Consider the following 24,581-nt stretch of genomic DNA (forward strand, 5'->3'; position numbering starts at 1 on the left):
CTCTGCACCACAATAAAAATCTGTTAATGCCATTGTACCTCTATGACAATAAAGCATAAAACATTCTATTCTATTCTATTCTATTCTATTCTATTCTATTCTATTCTATTCTATTCTATTCTATTCTAGTCTAGTCTAGTCTATTCTAGTCTAGTCTAGTCTAGTCTAGTTAGTCTAGTTAGTCTATTTTATTTTATTTCATTTTATTCAATTCAATTCAATTCAATTATGTTCTATTCGCGAGCTGCCCCCGGGTGTTTCCTCTGCAAACTGCACGTCCCACAGCCATGCCATCCGCAGCGGTGTGACGCGTCATCAGTCCGCGACACACGCACTTCGCGCGTCAAGCGCCGCACTTGCTCATTTTCGACTCTTCGGAGCGCCAAACAGCCTTCAAACGACGTTTTGGTGTGTATATCTGTACGTCTCAGGGGCTGAGGGCAATCTGTTCAACAGCGGCGCTGATTATCGCAGCTCATTTGTTGATTCCTTCTTCTGTTGGCAAGCTTTGTAGCTCGAAGAAGCTAGCAGTGGTGCATGGTGTGTTAGCATTGACGTTAGCTGCGAGGCTAAAGCGCCCTAAACGCTCTTAAATGCTTACGTATATAACGATTTGTTTTGTCCATTAGTAAGTTGACACGTTTCAAAACGCTCCTTATTATAAGTAGTTTTACATTTTGGCATTATTTGTCTCCCGTCACATATGAACCGTGTCGTACCCGCGTCTTCCAGTTTGATAGTTTCCGCCGGTGTTGACCAGCGTTCACTTTTAACCGCAAAGTTTATGGAATAGGACACGATCGGTGAGTGGTCGCGATCAGCTGCTGTGTGAGAGGCGTCATATCTTCTTCTGCCTCCCAGGTGGACATCAAGAATACATTGAATGCACCATGAGTTTGTTTGGAACAAACTCTGGGTTCGGAGCAGGAGGCACCGGAGTGTTTGGAAGCACGACGACAGACAGCCATAATCCCATGAAGGTGATTGCCCTGCACAGTTTTTGATGCGGTCACTTCCACTGTGCCATCACCCATTCTCAATGTTTTATTTGTGCTTGTGTCAGGATGTTGAAGTGACCTCGCCTCCAGATGACAGCATCAGTTGTTTGGCTTTCAGTCCTCCCACCATGCCGGGGAACTTCCTCATCGGGGGCTCCTGGGCCAATGATGTGAGTTAACAGTTTACTAATGCACCACAGTAATGTCGCAGGTTTGCACAGTTTCTCCACTGCAGCCTCTAAACGGAGCCGGGGTCTCTCTTGGTGAAGTTTGCTTGTTCTCTCTGTGCTTAACTGTGTAGTTGGACGTCTTCTACTGGACGCAAACTTAGGGTCTGATTTTTTTGCTGGTCCGAGTCCCATAGGTTAATACAGGACTGTGGGTCTCTGAGCAATGCCCCCGACTCACATGTTCCCCAGGCAGCCCACTGCTCCTCGTCATAGGATGAGACCAATTCTAGAGGCAAGAGAAACAGACTTGTGGTTGGGAGTTCGCAGACTCAATTTGCACAGTGGACAGGTTAGCACTGAGTGTCCCTGAGCAGGATCCTTGACCCCATCATCTCCTGGGGCGCCCTAATGTGCAGCCTTGAAATAGAATGGCAACAAAAGAGAGAATTTCCCCAAGGGCATTAATAAAGTGTGATTAGTTATATTAATTTAGTGTCCATTCAAAAGGCGAGATATGTCCTTTTTTCTTTGCGCAAAACAAGAAATAAAACCCAATGAGCAAATCTGAAATCTTCTCCACGATTCATTTTGTTTTATTTTCTCTATTTAATTAAACTTAAGGATATTATTTGCTATTACACAGGCTATTGTGTAACACTGCACGTGGTTGTCCTTTTTGTGGATTAACTACTAAGTTTACCGAACTACAGATAAGAATTTCTCCCAAGAGATGATTTGGTAGACTTAACAATGTATTATTTTAAATATTTGATTCATCTGTTGTCATTTTAATATGTGATTCAGTATTTGGCCTGGTTAACACAACAACAAATACGAGTGTATCCGCAAAATGTTCTTCACTTTTGGGGAGTGTGTTTACACGACATCGGCGTGTGGGTCTAATGTCATTTCATGGCCACGATTCCCTCCTCACAGCTGGATGTGACGGAATGCTGTTTCTGCGCATGCACATCGCCCCCCCCCCATCGAAAATAGTTTCATCTGCTCATGCTCCTGTAAACAAACATGGTGGACCAATAGTTGTATGACACCTGGTCCGTATTCTAGTTTTCGAGTCCATATTGGTAGTTTAATAGTTGAGCGTCACTCCTGATAGCATCCGATTCGTCATCAGTCCATACAAATATCAAGCACTCTCAATTTTGTTCACCCTTATAGTGTATTGTTCTCGGTACACATGTTTGTGTGGTTTCATTACAAAAACAAGCAACAGCGCCCTTCCATGGTCCGGCATGCGAACTTCATCATTGTCAGTGTGTCTGCTGCTGCAGTGTAAACGCACCCCCCCCCCCCTCCATTTTTTAAAATTGTATTATAGATTAGGCGTTGTCATGAGAAACATGTAAACAGTGCCTTTGATTCATGCTTGATGAGACCCACAAGGCCTCATAAGCATTATATTTTATATTTTATTCATATTTTTGGCAGAGCAGTTCCAGTCATGTAGAGAAATAAATCTTCACACTTCTCATCGAGATACTGAGTTTATGACGCGTTGTGTGGTTGAACCGTAGGTACGTTGCTGGGAGGTACAGGATAATGGACAGACAGTCCCCAAAGCCCAACAGATGCACACAGGTCCAGTGCTGGATGCTTGCTGGAGTGATGTAAGTCTCGTCGAACTAAGTAACTTGAGCCCTGCGGTAGAGTACATTTTGTTTTACGTTTGAATAATGTATGCACCGCTGTCTACTTTTAACCAGGATGGGAGCAAAGTATTCACGGCTTCCTGCGACAAGACGGCAAAGATGTGGGATCTTAACAGCAATCAAGCCATGCAGATCGCACAGGTTTGAGCTGAGGCATACAGATCAACAAGTGGCCCTGGAGGAATGAAGCCGAATGAACTTGTACCTCTCATCTCTTCACAGCATGATGGCCCAATTAAAGCAATCCACTGGATAAAGGCTCCAAACTACAACTGCATCATGACTGGCAGCTGGGACAAAACATTGAAGGTAACACTTTTACGTTACTTTTACGTCATCAGCGTACGCCAACACACTGCACAAGAGAACGGGAACCCAGAAAGATTGCTTTCTTCTGCTACGTTGTCATGAATGCAGTTATTTGCTTCTTTACTGCAAGGAATGAAAGGTAAATGGTAAAAATATGGACGATATCTGAGGAAAAAAATTTCGTTTCAGACGACATTACATGACTGGGGAACAATTTACATTGTGCTCACCCGTTGTTTTTGGAAATCATAGAATCCTCGATCTGCGAGATATCCACAGTACAATCTGATTTCCAGTATTGTGATAACAAAATGACTCAAGATAACGCAGTCTCTGAATTGGAGGAAGTTTGTCTTATTGATTTGCTCCTGCTCTTGATTTACACCTCCTCCGAGTGGAGCTGCAGTGAAGGACGCGAGGTGATGGCGGTTATGGCAGCACGCGTAGATACTGCAGCGTCCTGCTTTCGGGTCTACAGCAGCTTTTATTTGCTTTTTGTGTGCGTTTTGTTGACTTTTCCGTGCACCCCGCGCTCAATTAAAGTATGGGTGAACCGAACTCCTTGAAATCGTAGCTCGATACCAGCATTTCGTCCCGGAAAGGACACGCCGCTGTGTGACGAGGATCACAGAGATTTGTCTGGACGGCGTCGTCCCAGATGCAGCTGACAAGCTGACGGTGCACTCTATTCACCGGGCAGACCAAATTGTCACGTCCGATGAGCCCAAAGGTGGGGGCATGTGTGTTTAACATCCACAACTGGTGTAAAGCCACAGACATTATTGGGTCACACTGCTCCCTGGACTTGGGAGATGCAGGTTGTTTCACCTTCTGCGGGAGCTTTCCGCTCTTCTGATCGTTGTTGTTTACATACCACCGCATGCTATTGCTAGCATAGCCCCGGAGGAGTGACACAGCTTCATCAACACCCAGCTGACCACCAAAACCATCAAGGCGTTCCTGAATCAAAAGCCGTGGAATAATAGTCATGTTCAGATGCTGTTCAAGGCTCCATCTGTTTGGACAAAACGTGTTGAGACATGCACAATAAAAGAACACAATTGATCTCAGATCAGTCAGTCTTTTGTTACGTATGTATTTTAGTTTAATTGTACATTTTGATGTCACCTGATGATAAATGTGTAATATATTGTGCGTTCCGATAAGAAGCTACGCATTTATGCACCTAAATTTATCTACTTTGCTTGTTTGCTGTGTCAACAGTACAGCGTTTCTTTTATTTTCTTAAACCCACTCGGGGGGGGTTAACATGGTGAAAACATTTTCTGTCTTTGCTTTCAGTTTTGGGACACCCGCTCACCCAATCCCATGATGTCCCTGCAGATGCCGGAGAGGTGCTACTGTGCAGATGTTGTAAGTGGTTTCTTGACACAATGATGGTCTCATGAATGCGCGTTGCCTGTAAAAACCTGACGGCTCGTCGATTGCATGGTTTGTTTTTACTTCTCTGGATTGCCCATGCAGGTCTACCCCATGGCAGTGGTGGCGACGGCAGAGAGAGGCCTGATCGTGTACCAGCTGGAGAATCAGCCCTCTGAGTTTCGCAGAATAGACTCTCCTCTCAAACATCAGGTAAACGATTGATACTCCATGAGCAGCTTTGTCTTTTCCTGCTTTTAGCTGCTGTTTATACAAAGACTCCTTGTGAAGTAAAAGCAGATACGTTTTCTTTGACCCCATTCCAAATGTAAAACACTTTATTCTTGTTTGGATTACCTGTTGAATCGGTGATCTGTCCTGCCCTCGTCTTCCAGCACCGCTGTGTCGCCATATTCAAGGACAAACAGAATAAGCCCACAGGATTTGCACTGGGAAGCATCGAGGGCCGGGTGGCAATTCATTACATCAATCCTCCCAATCCGTGAGTTGCTAAACTTCTCAGATACTGTCAAGTACTCGTACACCAGATTGTAGTTTTTCTTTTGTAGTATAAAGTGTCACTGCCTGAAAAGGCCATTGAAAAAAACCAACAATAACGCGTGTCCTCATTGTTTACAGAGCCAAAGATAACTTCACCTTCAAGTGCCACCGGTCCAATGGGACCAATACAACCACTCCACAGGACATCTACGCTGTACGTTGTTCTTCTGAAACATTGCTGATAGCCTTCTTTTTTTTTTTTTTTTTTTTTTTAAAGAAGTTGTATAGCACTCATCAAGGATGTTTCCTCAAGTGATGCTTAAACTAAAGACAAATGGCATCAGAATAAGTGTGGCCTATGCCGACTGCGAACATTTTATTATAAAAACAATCCAGGCAAAACTTATATTATGAATGATGGATATTTTTCCACATGGTTATCCAAGTAGATTTTGTGTGATTGATTGCAGTTGCCCCCCCCCCCCTTTATGAAATAACACAGCACGTTAGCAGTCCCATAATTTTAGTAATGTTATTTGTAATACTTTTTTTTTTTGGCTCAGTCTTATGTGTCTCTGTGTATACTAACAATTGGAGTTGGTCTGCCAACTGTTTTCCATCAGGTGAATGCCATTTCCTTCCACCCGGTCCACGGCACGTTGGCCACTGTCGGCTCCGACGGACGCTTCAGCTTCTGGGACAAAGATGCCCGCACAAAGTTGAAGACCTCGGAGCAGCTGGACCAGCCCATCACAGCCTGCTGCTTCAATCACAACGGCAACATCTTTGCATACGCTTCCAGTTACGACTGGTCGAAGGTAGGCTGGGGAACGTCGCCGCACCTTTGGCATTCTGGTCCAATTCACAGTTTGAATTTGATACCGACTGACACTTTACGACCCTCAGGGCCATGAGTACTACAACCCCCAGAAAAAGAACTACATCTTCTTGAGGAACGCTGCCGAGGAGCTGAAGCCTCGGAACAAGAAATGGTGAGAGAAGGGCATCTACTGTCTGTGGAGCTGGAGGCCGTGGTCACTGGACGGTGCTGCCCCCAGTTCCTCAGTGACCCTGTGACTCTGGTGGCTCAGGATGTGGGCAGTGAGGATGCTGACATTATGCAGGATCTTCACAGTTGTCGTGGTCAGGTCTCTCACCGTGTACTGCTCCAAGTAGTTTGTACTGACCTCAGTGAAGTTTTGTTGAAGCCTTGTGTGTTTTCTGCTGTCAAAGTGCTCACAAGCTTCATTTGCAGCTATGCAATCTGAGGGGAAAACTTACAGCATGTAGGTTGTAACTTCTTAATTGTTGCAGTGTGTCCCTTGGGAAAATATAGTATTTAAAGATTATTTATTCAGGTATGGACAATAATATATCAGGAATATAACAGACAGACAAGCAATAACTTGCAGAGATCATCATTCGTCGATGTTGCTTTTTTTTGTGTTCTGAATGGGATTTTTTTTGCTATTTATCCTTTGCAAAAGGATCCCCCTTGTTTATCAGAAATAAACAACACCTCCAGACAAACGTTTGTGACTGACTGCTCCCATCCTGTCTCCAGATTCATCGTGCCAAGTCGCATCTCTTGTGGGGAAAATGCAGAAGACCTGCTGCTTTAGTGTGTGTATACGCTCAAGACAGACTCCTTCCTTTCGGCAGACACCTGGACCAATGCCGTGGTGCTGTGTATTGTGCATGGACCAATCGGAGGGGCCTTCCCAGCCTGGCGGTGATGACAGCTGCATGACAATTGGTCTGAGAGGTCATCGTAGAAAGGGAGGGTTTTTTTGTGTCCAGTTCGTTTTTGGGTTTTTTTGTTGTTTGTTTGGTTGTTTTTTTTATCAGCATTCCGAAGACTTTTCATTCACTGTTGGTTTAGCATCATTAATGAATCAGATGTAAACAAATAAATCTGCATTACATCAGCTTTGAACATACTTATTCCAACTTGAAGGGGGTCCAAAAGTAAAATAACAACCCAAATGTTTACTGTCTAAATGTGAGTCGGGGAGATTTAAAAAAAAAAAAAAAAACTGTATTGTGCATGCAAGTATGTCTCTTGAAGTTCACAGTGATTTCACATCATATTCCACCCATCAATCTGGAATCTCTACACTCTGGATCCACCATGACATCATAAACAGTTTTACAGTGACCTCCCCAGTCTGTTTGTCTTAATCCGAGGTAACCAGCAGGTGGAGCATGTTGCCCCTGTCAGAGAGGTAAATCCAGCTGTTCCTCAAGAGTAGGCCAGGGAGCTAAAGCGGGACAAATGAGATCAAAGCAGGACAGTGGGTCTCGAGGACACACAGCTGGGAATTAGGGGGTTTTATCAAGAGGATATGAATGAGGGGGCGTGGGCCGCTACAAAGGCCGCATGTGAGAAGTGAACCAGTTCATAGCCAAGTAGGTGTGAATTAAATGCCTTTTTATTGAGGTCATTAGAGTATCACCTCACTGTCAGCCTGACCCTTGGTACTTAGCAGTCTTCCTCCAAGACCACGGGGTGCGAGGCTGTGCCGCTGCCTCACTTGCATGGCATCCGTATCAGTTTTGTCATCTGCAGGCTCATCAGCTATTGTTCACTTGCCAGTGAACAATAGCTGAATGAAAATCTCCAGATGCACCTCACTCATGGCTTTCCCTTATTCATACATACCAGGAGTAGTTTTATAAAAAAAAAACTTGCATGAATCATGAATAAGCATGAATCAACATAAAATAATGTTTATGCTATTTGAAGTTCCTGCCAAGCAATCCACACTGATGTATGTTTTTTTAATATATATATATATATATAATTGGCTTGTTCTGTGGTGAAGCGTTCTTCCTTTATTTTCAACATAACATTGGGACATGTTTTAGTGTTTTGAGTGACCTTTAGGGGTCACCAGTGGACTTATGCGCTTCTCCTGTGCTGCAAAGAAGTTATAGGAATAGTATAATACGAAAGTTACAGACTATATTGAAGACCCTGTGTTTTTGTATTTGTCATTTTTTTTTTCCTTTTGGTTCGAGCAGTACTGTGAAGTACAACCCAAGCGATCCTTGCAACCCCCGTTTTGCAGCGTCATTGTTATAAAGTAACGAGATCGTAAAATACGCGCATCCGAGCCGTTACTGATTACATTGAGGAGAAGTTGATTTAGGCCAGAAGTCCAGACAGTTACTTCCTCATTACATCTCCACAAGGCACCATGTGGCTCTTCTTTTTTTTTTTTTTTTTTTCTTTGTGTCGTAAAAGACAAAAGCAGGTGCAGCACGGGGCCCGGCGTGGGTGGACCAATGGGCGGGGCCGGGGCTCTGTGCGCCGCCGCCGATTGGTCAATAGTTGTGTCGGGGCGGAGCCTCCCCGCTGCTCTATAAATTCTCCCGGCACAGTTTCTCCGAGAGATACGAGGAGCAACCGGTGTGGACCCGAGCCGAGCTGAGCCGAGCGAGTGCACGCAGCGGGACTCGGTACATGTCACCGGCGCTGCTACAACTTTTAACCAAGTATTTAACAGCGAGCGGAACGACTACAATAAAGTGCACTGAGCGCGTGAGTTGTGGTTGCGCGGATGCCGGGACGTTGTTAGGCGTTTAGTTGAGTGTTGTCCGTCGCATCTCGGATCCCCCCCTCCCCAACCCCCCCTCCCCCCGGCTGAGCCAATGCTTCTGCATCAGTTCATGAACGGAGCCCTGGAAGCCATGCATCCCACCACGCTGCAGAAGGACACCACCTTCACCAAGATCTTCGTCGGGGGGCTGCCGTACCACACGAACGACGCCTCCCTGAGGAAGTACTTCGAGGCCTTCGGGGACATTGACGAGGCCGTGGTGATAACGGACAGACAGACCGGCAAGTCTCGGGGATATGGCTTTGTGAGTATCAAGTCTCGCTCCTTTCAGTGGAGACAAAACATAGTTGCTGTAATGTTTCCTCTCACAATCCATCAGTCTCTGGCTTCTTCGTGTGATTGAAAATAATGCACACGCAAACTAATGTGTGTGTGTGTAGCACGTGTGTAAATGAGGGTACAGTTTATACTATAAACTGAGCAATCATTTGGAGATGGGTTCGTCCACTGAGTCTTGAATAGTTGCACAGCATCTATGTTTTTATTTTTTATTTTGTTTCTCGCCTTCTGCCGAGCTTGCTGTTACTTTAGCCTAATGAGGATGAGGGATCACACAAGTTGATGGGTGACTTAAGAAGATTATATTTCAACATATGTCTGAGGCCCCCCCTAAACTAAACTCACCCAATGCACCCCCCCCCCCCCCACACACACACACACACACACACACACTAATCTGGGTGTGTGTGTGTGTGTGTGTGTGTGTGTGTGTGTGTGTGTGTGTGTGTGTGTGTGTGTGTGTGTGTGTGTGTGTGTGTGTGTGTGTGTGTGTGTGTGTGTGTGTGTGTGTGTGTGTGTGTGTGTGTGTGTGTGTGTGTGTGTGTGTGTGTCTGCTGCTCGTGCTTGCTTTATATGGTTATTGTGGAGCAGTGGAGTGGTCGACCTTGCACACCCTGGCCTCCATTGTCAAAGACATGAGCACATGATTTACATCACATCTTGGCTGCTGACAGAAATTCCAACGTCAACAAAATGTCTATCCCGTTATAGGATTACATGTTGGATTTCTGTCATTTCCAGATGTGTGTGTTCACAGCCAGCCAGCCCAAACCCTCAAAGAAAATATAACACACAAAAAAAAGCCTGTTCAAGGTTGTGTATGATTGGTGACCTGCTTCTGGACCCTCAGCTCATGGAGAGTGGAGTCGTAGAAAAAAAAACAAAAAACGTGTTTTGCTGGGATTGTATTTCCCTCCAGCTCTTTATTTCTGGTTAATGAATGGTATCACAGATCTGGGATTTGTCTTTAGACTCTATTATTAATAGGTGACTTATTGTTCAGCCGTATAGACAGATGCTCAGAACACAAAGAACAGGAGCAACACAAGAAATGCAAATATTTACCAGATCCTTGGAAGGACGCATCAGCAGCCCTAATGCATCGGCCCAAAGAAGGAATGGAAAACGGTTATGCGTGCATGTTTAGCTCCACCGGCTGAATTGTAAGACAATTGCTCTCTGTGTTTACACACCAGCGCTTCTAAATCGAAGGAAAACTATCCTGTGACCCGAGCCGGTATCGAACAACTGCATACAGGGGCTGGTGTTTCAGGTTGAACAGGATCAGGGCGATGCGGGCACGGCCCTGGACGACACACACACACACACACACCGACAATGAGCCATCAGCATATTTTACATGGCTTTTTTTTTTTGTGTGTGTGGCATGAGGGGACCTGCTTATTCAGTTTTCCAAACGTTCCAGTCTGAGAGGTAGAGGGCGGTGCAGCTGAGCACACCTTTTTTTTTTTTTTTTCTAAACACACTTCAGAGGTGGATTAGCAGACCCCCCCCCCCCCCCAACAGCACAGCTCTTCAGTGTAAACACGGCCTCGTTCCCTTCCTGTGTGTTCACAACACAGGCCCTGGAGTGGGCTTTGTTCCGGATCCTTCCACGATGAAGAAGCATACCGCCTTTATAAAAAAAAAAAAAAAAAAAAGAAGTCCTCTTAAACAATGCAAGCCGTGGCCTACATTCACTGCCCAGTCCACACCGAGAGGTGACTCCGAGTTGGCGGAACGCGGCAATCAAAACAGAAGGGCTCGGTCTAATGCCAGGAGGGAGAGAGGCGGGGTGGACTAATACCAATCTCCTTATTTTGTCCCTAATTAGTTAAGCTCCTTGTTGCTCTTCTCAGATCCATATTTCAGCAGCTCTGCCCATCCGAGTGGCAGTCGAGTGGCTCGCTACTGCTGCTGTGGGCAGTTTTCTAAGCTTATCTTTGTGCTTTGTTTGTAGTTTCTCTTCTTCTCCAGAGATCTTGGATCATAACGGAGGAAAGCCCATGCGGTTGTGGGAGCTTTTATGATAAGGCTACAAATCCGAGGCTTGAGTTGTTCAAATGTTTTTGTTTTTTTCTTCTGTGAAACACGTGGAGATGTAATTGTTTCCATGTCTGGTCGTGTCGCCAGGTGACGATGACTGACCGGGGAGCGGCAGAGAGGGCCTGCAAGGATCCCAACCCCATCATCGACGGCAGGAAGGCCAACGTTAACCTGGCCTACCTGGGAGCCAAGCCTCGCAGCATGCAGACTGGTAAGACGGGATTTTATCAAGGTAACTCGTAAAATCGTGGAAGTGATGAGACTATAATGTGCCGATGAGGCCATCTCTAAAGAACACATTAAAAGCAGATTTATGACTCGTTTGTTTTGTTGCTCAGTCTGAAACGCATGTCTTAGAAGCTTGCGGTTGAGTCGTCGCGCTCCCTCCCCCGGGGGGGGGGGGGGGGGGGGGGGGGTTAAAGACCCGTTTCGCTGCGGTCGCTCGACGGCGCTGTGGTAAATCGCATTCAGTTTCCTCATTGCAAGCGTGTTTCTGCCGTTTCTTACAGCACATTTACAATGGTTGTTCCATGGTAACTGTGAAAACAGGCTGAGCCTCTGTCTCTCTATGCCCTCTGTGCATTGTTCTCCTCCCCTCCTCTGTAAATGCAGACGTGTGTGTGTCTGACAACCAGCCTCCTCTCTTCCAGGCATATCCATCGGAGTGCAGCCCATTCACCCAGCTCTCATCCAGAGGCAGTACGGGTAAGTGAGGGGGGAGTGGGCGCTTGTTGTGTTCCCTGTGCATCACCAGCAGACTGCTCTTCTTTTTTACAAACTCTGTGGGGGGGTGGGGGTGGGGGTTGGGGTGGTGAGGGGCCTCTGGAAAGTACATGTCAGTTTCTGTGTCCACATGCAACTCGGCGAATCCCCCATTAGCATATTTGAGTTTTTCAGGGCAGGGAGATGGTTCACATATCTGTGATAATAGAAGCGCGTTCCAGAGGTGAATGTATGACTCACTTGTTAACTTCTGTCAGGAGCCCCTTGACTTGTGGAGCCGCACGAGTGAGCTCCGTTACGGACGAGGCTTTTGGCTTCTGAGAAGAGTTTTCTGTTGTAGAAACAGTCCGGGTAGCTTCCAGGAGCCACGGTCTGCCGAGCAGCTAATGAGCATTTCACTGCGGTAATTCACCCCCCTGCAGCTCTCGCATATCACGCTCCAAGGTACAGCTCGGTACTGTTCAGATCACACACAAGACCTCAGATCTGTCTGGAGGAATGAAAGGCCGGGGGTCCGGTCCACACGTGCTGCATCTACATGTATGAACTAACAAAATATCTCTTTTGTTTAGACACACTCATGAAGTGAATCGTCATTAAATGGTTAAACATTGGCGATATAGTGGTTTTCTGTTAACAATTACTTGGGTTAACCGTCTGAGAATCATTCATTAGCCCAACATGCCAAACGCTGGATGTGTAGGTTTTTAGTTCAGTCTGTGAAAAACTACTTCTTTGGTGTTTTGGTAGTATATTTTGAGTTTTTGTGCTTGTAAGTAACATTAGAAGTTGGAGATGAAAGTACTGTCCAGTGACTGCCTCTATTCAACAATACCTGAGCACATGAGATCAGTGGAAATCTCAACACGGTCCACAGGGACCTAACAAAATGGACCCAAAAGGCACATTCTCTCAAAAATGTCCTCATCAGTCTGTGTGAGATCTCAGGGTCTGAGACGTTTTCATTCGCGTCTCAAGACCTCAGGAGGACTGAGGAAAGTCCTCCTGCCCCCCCCCCCCCCCCCCCCCCCCTTGGCAGGGCTGGTGTAGCATAAACCCTAGAGGGGTTTACCATGTGGTACACGCCACAGCTTTAAGGCCGTACATGTGACAGGTGCTGGTTCATATTACACCCCTTCATCCCCTGTGACCAAACACCCCAAGAGGCACCGGCGGCACCTGTCCTCCCGTCTCCAAGTTTCCTCTGTGAAGCGGGTGACAGGCACAGGCCTCCCTAAGAGGCAGAGTGTACAAGTGGCTTTTCTTTTGACAACCCCCCCCAAAACAACATATGGTGTGAGGACAGGGTCTGGAGTAGGATTTTGATCAGTGTTTGTTTGGAGCTTTGTGTGTGTGACTGAGAAGGCCAGAAAAAGGAGGGGGGGGGTCACCAAGGCCAGGATCGTTGTTTCGAATGGGGTTTGGAGGAATCATCAGTGTGGCTGCAGATTAATCTTTTCTCATGCATCGCCTCTTCTTCCTCCCTCCATACCGCACACATGCATACTTCTTTAGTTTTTTTGCTTGCGCAATCGGAGTGGGAGCCAATTAAAAAAACAAAAGATAATCAGTGGTGCCTCAATTGGTGTGTCAGATGGAGACACTGAAAACTGACACCTCTGCGAGTGAGGGGGAGGTTGGGTGTTGGAGGGGGGTGACGGGGAAGAGTGGGAGTGAGGGGGTGTTCTCAGCCTAATGCTTAATGAGGTGTAGTGCGCTTCCTTGGAAACTCACCTCTACAGGTGTCAAACAAAACTACCCCCCCCCCGCCTCCTTTAAAGAATCCATTCTCTTAAACAAAGAGGGGGCATAGAAATATGAAATCCCTCTAATTAGTCTTTTGAGGCGCTTCTACCTTCAGCCAGTCTCGTCCCTTTGTCTTCACACTCGGTGTTGCAGTGAGCCGCGCACCGGAGGTTGTTGTGTTTTTCATGTAGAAATATCTGACTGTGATGTTGCCCAGGCTTTTTTTTTTTTTTTTTTTGCACTGGCTCATGAGCTGCTCTTCATCAACAGAGATTCCAGCGGGCCGGTTGGATTATATGTCGCTTTTCCAGAAATGTGAATTGTGCAGTGGTGAGCTGGCCCCCGCCGTACTTCATGCTTGTCGTTTGCGGAGCGGCACCGAGTCGGAACACACGTCGACTGGCTGTCAGCATAAAACCAGCTGACCTATGATCTTCCAGCTGTCATCCACATCCGTCCCCCCCCCTTCTGCCACTGTCCCCCACGTCCACTCTGCATCTTTTGTGGCCCGGAGACTCGATCCTGTCCTGAACTTGTTCCCATCCCACCTCCTTCTTTTTTATATAAAAGCAAAACGTCCATCCGATCTCTCCATTCAGCTCAGCGTCCCCCCCCCCCCCCCCCCCCCTTGCACACGGACCCGCCGCAGATATTCAAAGCTCTACATTACAGACATGTCCAATCTCTCCCCTTTATTCTGCTTTACCTACACAAGGCCACTTGCCTGTGGCGACGTGCTGTCAAGGCTTCGTAGGAAGCAGCCTCATTATGCGTGACGCGACTGAAAGCACATATGCCCCGAAGCATTAATGTATGGTCATCTTTGTGCGCGCGTGTGTGTGTGTGTGTGTGAGCGAGAGAGTGAATGCCTCTTTGTCAGTAGCTTAATAGCACTGTGAGGGCAAAGTGTGGATTGTGCTACAGTCATGCGTGGGGGGTTGCCCTCATTTACTTATGCCTAATAGTCCCAGGCCGATGTTGTCTTGTCTGTCGTTCAAAGCGCTCACTGTCTCCGCCTTCGCTTCCCAGATGGCCGTCTCACTCTGCTTTTTGGAGCTTCGTCGGACGCGCAACTGTTGTTAAATGACTTGTTCACAAATGATTAGCTAACTTGTGCAATTCCTTTCAGATTTGACTCAGACTGCTTCTTAAGCACTGACTCGGTATACAGTAGGACCTGCTGCTAATGATAATCACGGTCGCTCTCTGCCGCCAGCTGACCAGAGGATCGGAAGAGTCCCACAGTAGAGTCCCGGGGACAGCATATCTGCCCTCCCTCCCCGCCGCCAGCCTCTCTCCAAGGTGCCAGTGATGGCTTGAGAGTGCAGTGCAGTGTGCTGTGATGGACTGGAGTGCCGCTTTTTTTTTTTTCTTTTAAATCTTTCGTGTGATATAAACTCGAGAGGTTTTTGCTGATTGTGGTGTGACTCTTTTCCCTATTATGGCATGGTTTGGGGTTTGCAGTGGTAACTGGTGTGTTTTGTGTGGGGGGGGGGGGGGTGGCAGAGGTAATGCAAAGGGTATGTGGGTGTGATGACATCCCTGTCTATGCATGCTTTCATCTTTTTCTGTGTTAATTTCATAGCTCCCTCTTTATTACTGGTCTTCCTTTCATAGACTTGAGTCTATAAAAGAATGGGGGGGTGTGCTTGACCTTTTCAAATTTCGTGTGTGTATCCAAGGTAAAAGCTCACAAATAAGATCTTTTGCCTGCTACTTCACCAGACTCCCCCCCCCCCCCCCCCCCCCCCCCCTCCACTCCCCCCCTAAACTTGAGGTCCTGAATAAAAAAATAGTCTCATCTAAAACCTGCTGGCCTCTGGAAAAGGTGGCAAAGCAGAGACGTCCCCAGACCCCACCGCTCTAATCAGCCATATCTGAGAGTCGCCCATGAGGCCCGTGGGGTGCCGAGGCCCTGATGAGCTCCCCTGTTGCCTCCCCAGCCAGCCAGCCAGCCAGCATCATCACCTGTGACACTTTACAAACCAAGGGAGAAGTAGACGGCTCAAAAACTTCTGCACTTGCGACACACACTTCCTTTAAAAAAAAAAAAAAAAAAAAAAAAAAAAAAATTCTCCTCCCTCCTCTTTGTCATTGTGTGTGCGAGTTTGAGTGTTCAGCAAGTGAAGAGCAGCAGCTGTTAAAACACTCCGCCAATGCCTGAGTTTGAAAACCTGCCAGTAACGGCTGACTCTATGCCCCCCCCCCCCCCCTCCACTCCTCCCCTCGCGTTTACCACAGGAGGCCCGACCCAACAGGTTTTGTAGGTTTTACTAACTGACACAGGCAGAGCGTTGAGTCACCTTCGCTTCATAATCTCCTCTGCTTCCCAGCCATTTTACTCATTATATATTATAACAGTGAAAACTGAAAGTACCCTACAGAGGGTTTGCATTCCCTACGTGCTGGTCCTCTGGGAGCCACAGAAACAAGACTCTGGTCTTGAGATGTTTCAGCTCTGGTGCTGTGACCCTTCACTCCAACTCTAACCCCCCACCCCCCCGGTCTTTGTTTGTCTCCAGGTTGGCCCAACAGTACCTTTACCCACAAGCCTTCATGCAGCCCAGCCTGGTGCTGCCCACTCAGGTTTCCTCTTCCGTCAGCAGCAGTCCCTACCTGGAATACAGCGCCGCCTACAGCCAGTACGCCCAGGCCGCGTTTGAGCAGCAGTACCCGTACGCCGCCTCCCCGGCCAGCTTCCTGGGCTACAACTACGCCACCAGCCCCACCGCCGGGCCGGCCGCCGCCACCACGGCCCCGCCGACGGTGCACCCCACGCTGCCCTCCGCCGCCGGCCCGGCCCCGACCTTCCTGCACTACGCACCGCAGCAGCACATCCAGCCGGATCGCATGCAGTGAGTCGGGAGCGCAGTGAGGAGAGTGGAGGAGGAGGAGGAGGATGAGGAAGAGGAGGAGGAGGTGGCAGGGCAGCAGTGGTCACAGACCTTCGGACAGAGGATAGTGAAGCACCCCCACAAGGTGACCTCGCTGTCGTCGGCGACGGCTTTCAGGAAAAAGATGGGATGGGACTATTGCACTATACGATCGGGACGAGCTGCTAGTCGGGGGGGGGGGGGGGGGGGGTCAAAGTTCACGTTGGGAAGCGACGCAGCAAAAAAAGTCTCCAAGGGCTTTCAGGAGCTGACACTTTTTTTAATTATTATTTTTATCATCCTTTATTATAATTATTATTATATTAATGTTCTTGTCAGTGTTTGTTTGTATACTATTATTATCAATGTTAGCATGTTTTCTTTTTTGTTTTTTTTTGGGCTCAATCAGTGGAAGCTCAAAACGTCTGTGGTACATATAGATGTTTTAGGAGCCGTCTGGGATACGCAACACCTCCGTCCTCCTAATTCAAGTGTGTGACATTAAAGCCACTGCTGCTTTAAGACCCTGGAGGCAAGTTGTAAAAGGAGCGTGGAGGGTGGGGGGAGTGTTAAAGGTTGAAGACGGGGTGGCGATTGGGGAAACGTCAAGCTGGCTTTTCCAGAATGTCTGGTGCGCTCCAGAGCGCCTCCATGAACAAACCCTCAGGAGGACGACCAGACTCCCCCCTCAAGGACAAAACGGGGAGTTTTCACTATGAGACTGTAGCAGTTCCACTGTTTTGAGATGATGATGATGTCAGGACTAGACATTTTTTTTATAATTATTATTTCTGATTCAAGAGGCCTTAAAGAGAAACTCCTTCTTTTTTTCTTTTTTTTAAATCACCCGATTTAAGTGCTTCCCCCTCTCCCACACCACAGAGAGCTGTTTGTATGTAACGGAAGTTTTCAACAGTCACGTTACTCTGATTTACTTTTGGGTCTCGACGATTTCAGATGGATGTAGATAATCACAAGCAGTATGTGGGGCGTTCTAGGTCCAGGAGCATTGTTTATCAATGTTTAAAAGGTAGCTGACACTGAGCTCAAACACCAGTGTTTGGTTTGTTTTTTTCTTCTTTTTGTCTCAGAGATTGTCAAACTGCTCTCAAAAGGACATTCATGTACAGCATTTTAAAACGTTTCCTGTCAGCAACTACATTTACAATAAATATTTATATGTAGGTATTTATAAGAGGTACTAAGTTAAAATATTTCTTTTTTTTTATTATTATTATTCTAGTTGTGGCACTGATGTCATTTAACTTTGCAGATCCACGAGTCTCTACTAGTTTTTCTTTCTCACCACGTCGGTGGATTTGCCCACATGCAACTACAGTACACGCTCCTCTGTAGACCCTGGACTGGTTTCATTGGAAACTCTTTCGAAATTTCTTTTTTTTTTTTTTTTTTTTTTTTTTCTGTCCCCTAAAGAATGTCTTTTACAGTCCCTTCGAAGAAGCCATACCAAAAAAATAAATAAAAATAAAGAATTTGTACTTAAACACTTTTCTAGTTTTTCTTTGAAATGGAAGTGTCCGGACTAAAAAAAAAACACCTTTGTGATCTAAACTGGAGCGCGGCGCCTGTCTTGGTGATACTCTGGGGTGACGGGGTTCAGTTATGCGTGTGTGCTTGTTATCAAGAGTGTGTGTGCTGTCAGATCCTGTGCTAAGTGCTGGGGGGGGAGGTGGGGGGGGGGGGGCAGGGGCAGGAGGCCCTGACTTTTATCAAGCCGTAACACCACCACCTGCCAGGGGAGCTGGGTGTTCCCTCAGCCAGCACACGAGCTTTCTTTCCCTGTGTTTAAAATATAATATTAAGTGTGTGTGTGTGTGTGTGTGTACACACACACACGTTTGTCAGAAAGTGGCTCCAGGGCTTTATAACCAGACCAGTTTCTTTTTCCTGTTTTTTGCCAGACAAGCTTGGTGAGCTCCCCGTCCCTGCAGCGTCTATACACGTTTTGTTTTTGTTTTATTTTTTTGCATGCGTCAGCTGATTCACAAAATGTGTCACTTCTAAACCCCCCCCCCTCGAGCTCTGAACAAAACCAAGTCAAGTCTGTAAGACACAAAAACACACCCATTATCTGTTTGTCCTCACCGGGCCTGTAATTTATCCACCCAGTAATGATTCACAATACAGCCTCAAGTTCAATGGAGGCCCATGTGGTGTTTTTTGATTTGATTAAAAAAAATCCATTCGGACCATCTTTTAATGTGAAAGTATCTGCAAACATCGCCCTCTTACTCGTTGTTCTGGAGAATTTCTGATCGTTTGTACTTTCCCGGAGCACTGCTCCAAGTTCTGTATTCAAAAAAGAACATTGAAGAGAATCAACAGAATAGATGAAAAGTTAACGCATTACATTACATGAATTTTGATCTTTCTGTGGAGCCATGTGTTACGAGTAAACTGTTTAGAGCAAATCAAATTGAAATCTGTGTGATACTGTATAGACCTTTATTGTGTGAAGCTGCATTTAAAAAACAAAAACAAAACACTTGCTGTGACAGCAAATATGTGAAAATGTGGAATGTTGACAGAGGCCATGCAGAGTGTTGGGACACGCTTCAGAAGAAGCCAGCAGAGGTTTTTATTGCTGAATCATGTCAGATTTTTAAACAAAGGTGTCGAGCCGAATGGATGTCGTCTCTGCTGTTGTGTTTACTGCTTTGTTGCTGTAGCGCGGCGACTGTGGGCTGCCTCTTCTGTCGCTGTTTATGTTTCACTATCACCCACTCCTGCCCCCCCCTCTCGTCTGTTTGTGATTTCACTTCACACTTTGTTTACTCAACTTTTCTGCATGTCATCCCCCCCCCACCACCACTAGTCCTGTTTCTCCTCACATAAGGCTCATTCCCTCCACTCGTCTCTTCTCTTATCTTTCTGTCCTCCTCGTGAATCACACGGCAGCAACAGAGCTGGGTGTCGGCTTGATGAACGAGGTCATACAGGCCCGGCAGACATATGCTGAGTCACCGTAAAGCCCCCCCCCCTTGGTCTCAGGGCCCCGTCCCTCTTTCACAGGCACATACAAAGTGGGATTGGTCAATTCTCGCTCGACTCACAACTCTGACGTCAAGTGATTCCTCAGAAGTGTCATAAAAACAAGCTCGCCTTATCCGACCCGAGGTTAATCGCAATCGTCCAAAGCTGCGTCTTGTTTTCGCCGTCTGATGACACGTCGGGTATGTTTGCGGCACCCTGAGTCATCATCATTATATAAAAAGCAGTCGAGATAAGGAACTCTGAGAAAAGTGTTCCTTAAAGTTGAAACTGAAAACATTACTCCCCAGAAATTAGGTCACGTAATTACGTATGTTACATAGTTTGTACAATTTGTTTTTCATATTGTTTAGGATATTGTAAAAACAAAGAAACACCTGCATGATTAAGCTGAAGAAATATCCAAACGGGTTGCCATAACTGAAATAAGTGCTCTAAAAACTAAAATTATCTGAATTATCTTTATTTTGTTTAATCTTGTCTTCCTCCTAAAAGCCCAAATAGTACACAGGCTCATCAATACTTTCTAACCTGTAAGTATCGGTGCACATCTATCTTCTGAAGCATTTTATCCTCCTCAGAGCAGCAGGGAGCTCATGTGGATTTGTCACCAGGACAAGTGCAAGAATACGGACAATTGCACACGGAACTTTACACCTACGGACAGTTTGAAATTAACAGTTAGGCTCAATAGCACGCTTTTTAATACAGTACTTGGAACCGCAAATAGAGAAAACCCACTCATGTTCCCACCTCAGTCAAATACAGTCACAACAAGTTTACTCATCTGAAATGTTTCCAGAGATACATTTGCAGGAGGGTGTTAAAATGTAAAGAATGTGTTTTTACTGTAAGTATATCTCAAGACCAGTAGTTCTCAACTGATTTTTTTTTTCCGGTCTTTTTAACACACTCAGCTGTGTTTTCATAATTATGAAATAAAATGGATCTGGAGCCACCCACAAGGCCCAGAAGTCTGAACCTGTGGGAGTGTTGGTCCTGAAGCATCCCATAGGTTTCAGCTCCCAACTATATTTAACCTGCCTCTTGTAAAAAGCTGCTGGACTCCAGAAAACCCATCACATGCTCTTTGTGGCTCCTCTTGCACCGACACCTCATTCAGATAAGACGGATGAGATAATTCAGTTGAAATCACACGTAGAGGCTATCTGTCAGTAGGCTGCCAGGGGTAGAGAGTATATTCTTAGAACCACCATTGTGCACGGTAGTAACACTACTGGGTACTGTGAAAGACAAGTGACGAATTTTGCTCCTTGGGAAAGCAACTTTTGCGTCACTTTTAAATCTACTACTTTAATTCTGTGTTATTCAGTCAGTGAGATTCACTCATTGAGTACAGCTAAAGTTAGCTTGGAGGAAGCTTCTCTATGGTCTTGATGTTGGTGGCTTAAAGTAGTAATGATGATTCTTGATTGTCATTTCAGTGCACAGTTACCTGTCATGGTTACAAAATTCTCTACTCGAGGCCCGGTCAACACCGAAGCATAAATAAATAACAAAATAGAAAATAATCTAAAATGGGGACAGAGAAGTAAAACAAATCGGCACAATAACCTATACAGTGTTTCCAGTAGTCAGCAGACAACATGCAGACAGGAGGCACTTTAATTTCAACATTGTTACCTGCAGGACTGAGTTAAGGAATAACGGGGCACTCCTCTTGTAAACAAGAGGTTTGCGAAATAGGAAGTGAAAGACAGCTTAAACTAATGCTAAAGCTAACAGTGGGCCGGACATAGAGAGATAGCAGCTTTTGAATTTTATACATGCTCTATAATACAACAAAGTCATGAGCCGATTAAGTGTATGACTAATTTCATTTTCATGACTGGCCACAGCCAAAAGTTCATGTTTACAACACAATAGTTACTAATAAGGGAGATTTATGTTGAAGTTGGGATAATACCTGATCTACCTGCTGGTTTCTGTTGCTGTGTTGCTTGTGTATTACACCAAGATCTATGGGGACAAATGGGATCAACTGTACGTGGTGAACAGACGAGCTCAGAACAATAGCAGCTGACAGAACAAGGAATTTCCATACAGTCGTGTTCCTTGGACATCTCTGCTGTGATCAAGTGTCACAGGATGACACAGTAGAATCTATATCAGAGGTTTCCCTTCAGTTGCGTTCAGTGTAGGAGGAGGGAGACTCGAGTGAAGCTTAAAAGATTCAACAATCAGGAAATACAAGAAGGAAATAAGGATAAAGGTTGTAAAGTTTGCTGAGAAGTTGCCAAAAACTCTATAACAATTCAATCATTCAGTTGCGCACAGAGAAATCCATCCGGTTCAGCCTGTAAGACTGGGAAAAGACTTGAAACAATAGACTTCAGTCGTCTACATAAACACGGCCATTTGTCCCACTTAAAATTCCTTCGCCGCACGGCTGATTAAAGAAACCTCGGCTTGAACTCATATGTCACAAGAATTTAAAGTGAACTACGTATGTAAGTGTACACTGGCTGCAAACAGCACTATGGCTCAAAGCGAAATACCAAAATACACTTTGATCAAGAGGAGTGTGGGGTTTCCTAACATGAGCTCAGTTGTGTTCATATTGTATTTTAATAACCTGTATTGATGATGGTGTGAGGTGGAAGCAGCGTGTCAGGTGTTCTGGGTCAGTGAAGATTATTGGAAAGTGTACGAAAGGCTATTTGGAGTCTGGGCTCGATTAGGACCGGGATATTTGCGGATCTGCGTTTTCAGTGCTCTCACAGATAGAGACGCTTATCTGACTGCAGGCCTGTATTATATCAGCTGCTGCTGGACGACCCTACATGTCGTACTCACACCTCCGGCTCATTCTGCCACGTCCACTGTGGCTGGTGGGAGTGAGATGTGCCAGAGGAGAAAGCCTCGTGCGGGACTGACGCTTCTTAAAGTTTCTCAGTGTAGATGGAAATAGGGTCGGTCTAACTAACGGGGTGGAAATGAGCTGTTAGGGTGTATCTCAAAGAAGCAGGCATCCATTGTCCGGGGTTCAAGGTTACTTGTATTAACAACCGTGAGTAGACTTGTTTAACAGATTTTTGTGATGCATTTGGCACGTCAGAGCAAATAAAGTGACACAATGAACTGGACAAGCAGATAATTGGTGGAGTGAAACAGGACAGACAAGGCAAGCGCTCAATGTTTCGCTATTCACCAATACCTAATTAAGATCAAATCAAGAATAGATAAAGACAAATCACAATAAAACCTTACAGGGATAACAAGCAGTAACTGACATAAACCAGGATAAGAAGAGTCACGATAATAAATAGAGCTAAAAGCTGTTCATAAAACCAATAATATGTCTGTCAGAGGTGCTCTGACACTCTGCCCTCACCAACAAGAACAGCCCCCCCCCCCCCCCCCCAACCCGGGTGCTGAACATGCAGCAAGCTTTGTAAAGAGGGGCTGTCGGTACAGTGTCATTGTGCATGTGAGCAACTAACGCAGCATGTGTAACACCCTGCATGGGGTGAGACGACAAGAAGACGGGAGACGAGGTGAGCAGGCGAGGAGCACTGAAGCCACGTCCAAACCCATCCTGCTGCCCGCCGGACAGCACATTGACCTTTACCAGCCATCTTCCATGACACTTGTTTGCTGTGTGTGTGTGTGTGTGTGTGTGTGTGTGTGTGTGTGTGTGTGTGTGTGTGTGTGTGTGTGTGTGTGTGTGTGTGTGTGTGTGTGTGTGTGTGTGTGTGTGTGTGTGTGTGTGTGTGTGTGTGTGTGTGTGTGTGTGTGTGTGTGTGTGTGTGTGTGTTGGCAATATGTCCAGCTCAGAGGTGACAGTGACGGTAGCGGCGGGGGTTTGTTGTTTCTGTGCCATTTTTCCTTATCTCGAGCCAACATGCTTGTACTGACGAGCAAGCGCCCCCACCTCGACCTCAAACCCAGCTAGCCACTGCTGGAGGGCAGGGAAGTGGAGGACGTAAGGAAAGGAAGAGGGCTGAGGTTAACGACAACTGGAGAGAGAGAGAGAGAGAGAGAAGCCCTGTGCCTGAAATCTACTGACAGCTGCACTTCCTGTCTGTGGGGCTTTCATAGCCACAAACTGACACACACACACACACAGACACAGACACACACTCACTCACTCACACACACACACACACACACACTTCAATCAATCCACTTCCGTTTTGTTTTATTTTTTTTATACACAGGAACTATGCGGATGGGCACAAAATCAACCTATTTGGTGAAGAGTTTAAGAATGATGCCGACTTTTAAGAGATGATCTTATGTAACAAGGCCTAATATTCAGTGTGTGAGTCTGTGTGAGTGTCGTGCTTTTAGTGCTCTCCTCTCAGACAGCCACAACGTAAACCACAGTGTGTGTGTGTGTGTGTGTGTGTGTGTGTGTGTGTGTGTGTGTGTGTGTGTGTGTGTGTGTGTGTGTGTGTGTGTGTGTGTGTGTGTGTGTGTGTGTGTGTGTGTGTGTGCGCGCGCGCGCGCCTTCAGTAAGTGCCTTACTGTGTGGCCATACACCACAGGGGTCAGTCAGCAACAGGTGTAAAAGACGATGTTAAAAGGCACAGCAGATCTCTCTCTTGCACGTTTGACTTCTGGACCTTTGCTGTCACCGCTGGTAAACGAGGACAGCTGTGAAAATGACACAGAGAGACCCGCAGAAATGTCCTATCTGTGTCGAACAGTCCCAATAAATGCGATCCATCTCTGTTTTAGCCTGTGGAGACACGTCTGTCTGCTGTCTGTGTTCATCAGCACACAACCTAGATAATACTTAGGTACTTATTTAATCAAATGTCGCGACCACAAAACAGCTGCAAAACACACACACACACACACACACACACACACACACACACACACACACACACACACACACACACACACACACACACACGAGACAGATAGCAACATTGTGTAGGCTACGGGAGTAAATCATGTTAGTCACTAACATTGCTGACACAGCTGTTGAATGTATTAACTTTGCCATGAGGGGAAGGTTTTAACTGCAGCCTGCCGGTTTAGAAGTTGTCGGGCCTCTTAAACAACGGGGAACATTTATGTGCACAAGTTGTTCCCTCAAATTCAGATGAACATGTACGATGGATCAGTGTTCTGAATGGAAGCGTTTTCAATAACACCCACATTTCTTCCTCTGGTTGGTTAGAGCAATTGGAAAGAGGGAAACAAGCTTATCCCAAACTCACCAATCAAACACTAATATCATTTATTTAATCGACCTAAAACGTTGGTCTGTTCCAAC

The 24,581-nt window shown here is 46.1% G+C and overlaps 2 protein-coding genes across 3 annotated transcripts; both read left to right on the forward strand.

Annotated features, from left to right (window-relative positions):
- Positions 1 to 326: 326 nt before the first annotated feature.
- On the forward strand, positions 327 to 7,186 carry rae1 (ribonucleic acid export 1; the record flags this gene model as incomplete). Of its 2 annotated transcripts, XM_080495784.1 has the most annotated exons (13): positions 327 to 408; positions 862 to 980; positions 1,064 to 1,168; positions 2,704 to 2,796; positions 2,893 to 2,979; positions 3,061 to 3,147; positions 4,450 to 4,521; positions 4,633 to 4,740; positions 4,923 to 5,029; positions 5,167 to 5,242; positions 5,652 to 5,846; positions 5,935 to 6,020; positions 6,593 to 7,186. In XM_080495784.1, coding segments are annotated over exons 2-13 (1,107 nt in total). In that variant the 5' UTR covers positions 327 to 408; positions 862 to 890. The 2 variants fall into 2 exon arrangements, with proteins under 2 accessions (XP_080351910.1, XP_080351909.1); XM_080495783.1 differs by lacking the exon at positions 6,593 to 7,186 and having other exon boundaries at positions 5,935 to 6,024.
- A 1,252-nt stretch (positions 7,187 to 8,438) lies between these two features.
- Positions 8,439 to 17,809, forward strand: LOC308129288 (RNA-binding protein 38-like). Its single transcript, XM_080495166.1, has 4 exons — positions 8,439 to 8,895; positions 11,064 to 11,187; positions 11,627 to 11,681; positions 15,968 to 17,809. Exons 1-4 carry the CDS (start codon positions 8,683 to 8,685, stop codon positions 16,302 to 16,304), a joined length of 729 nt encoding a protein of 242 aa, XP_080351292.1. The 5' UTR covers positions 8,439 to 8,682; the 3' UTR covers positions 16,305 to 17,809.
- Positions 17,810 to 24,581: the final 6,772 nt, after the last annotated feature.

Source organism: Blennius ocellaris (assembly GCF_963422515.1).
Source record: "Blennius ocellaris genome assembly, chromosome: 4".
NCBI lineage: Eukaryota > Metazoa > Chordata > Actinopteri > Blenniiformes > Blenniidae > Blennius > Blennius ocellaris.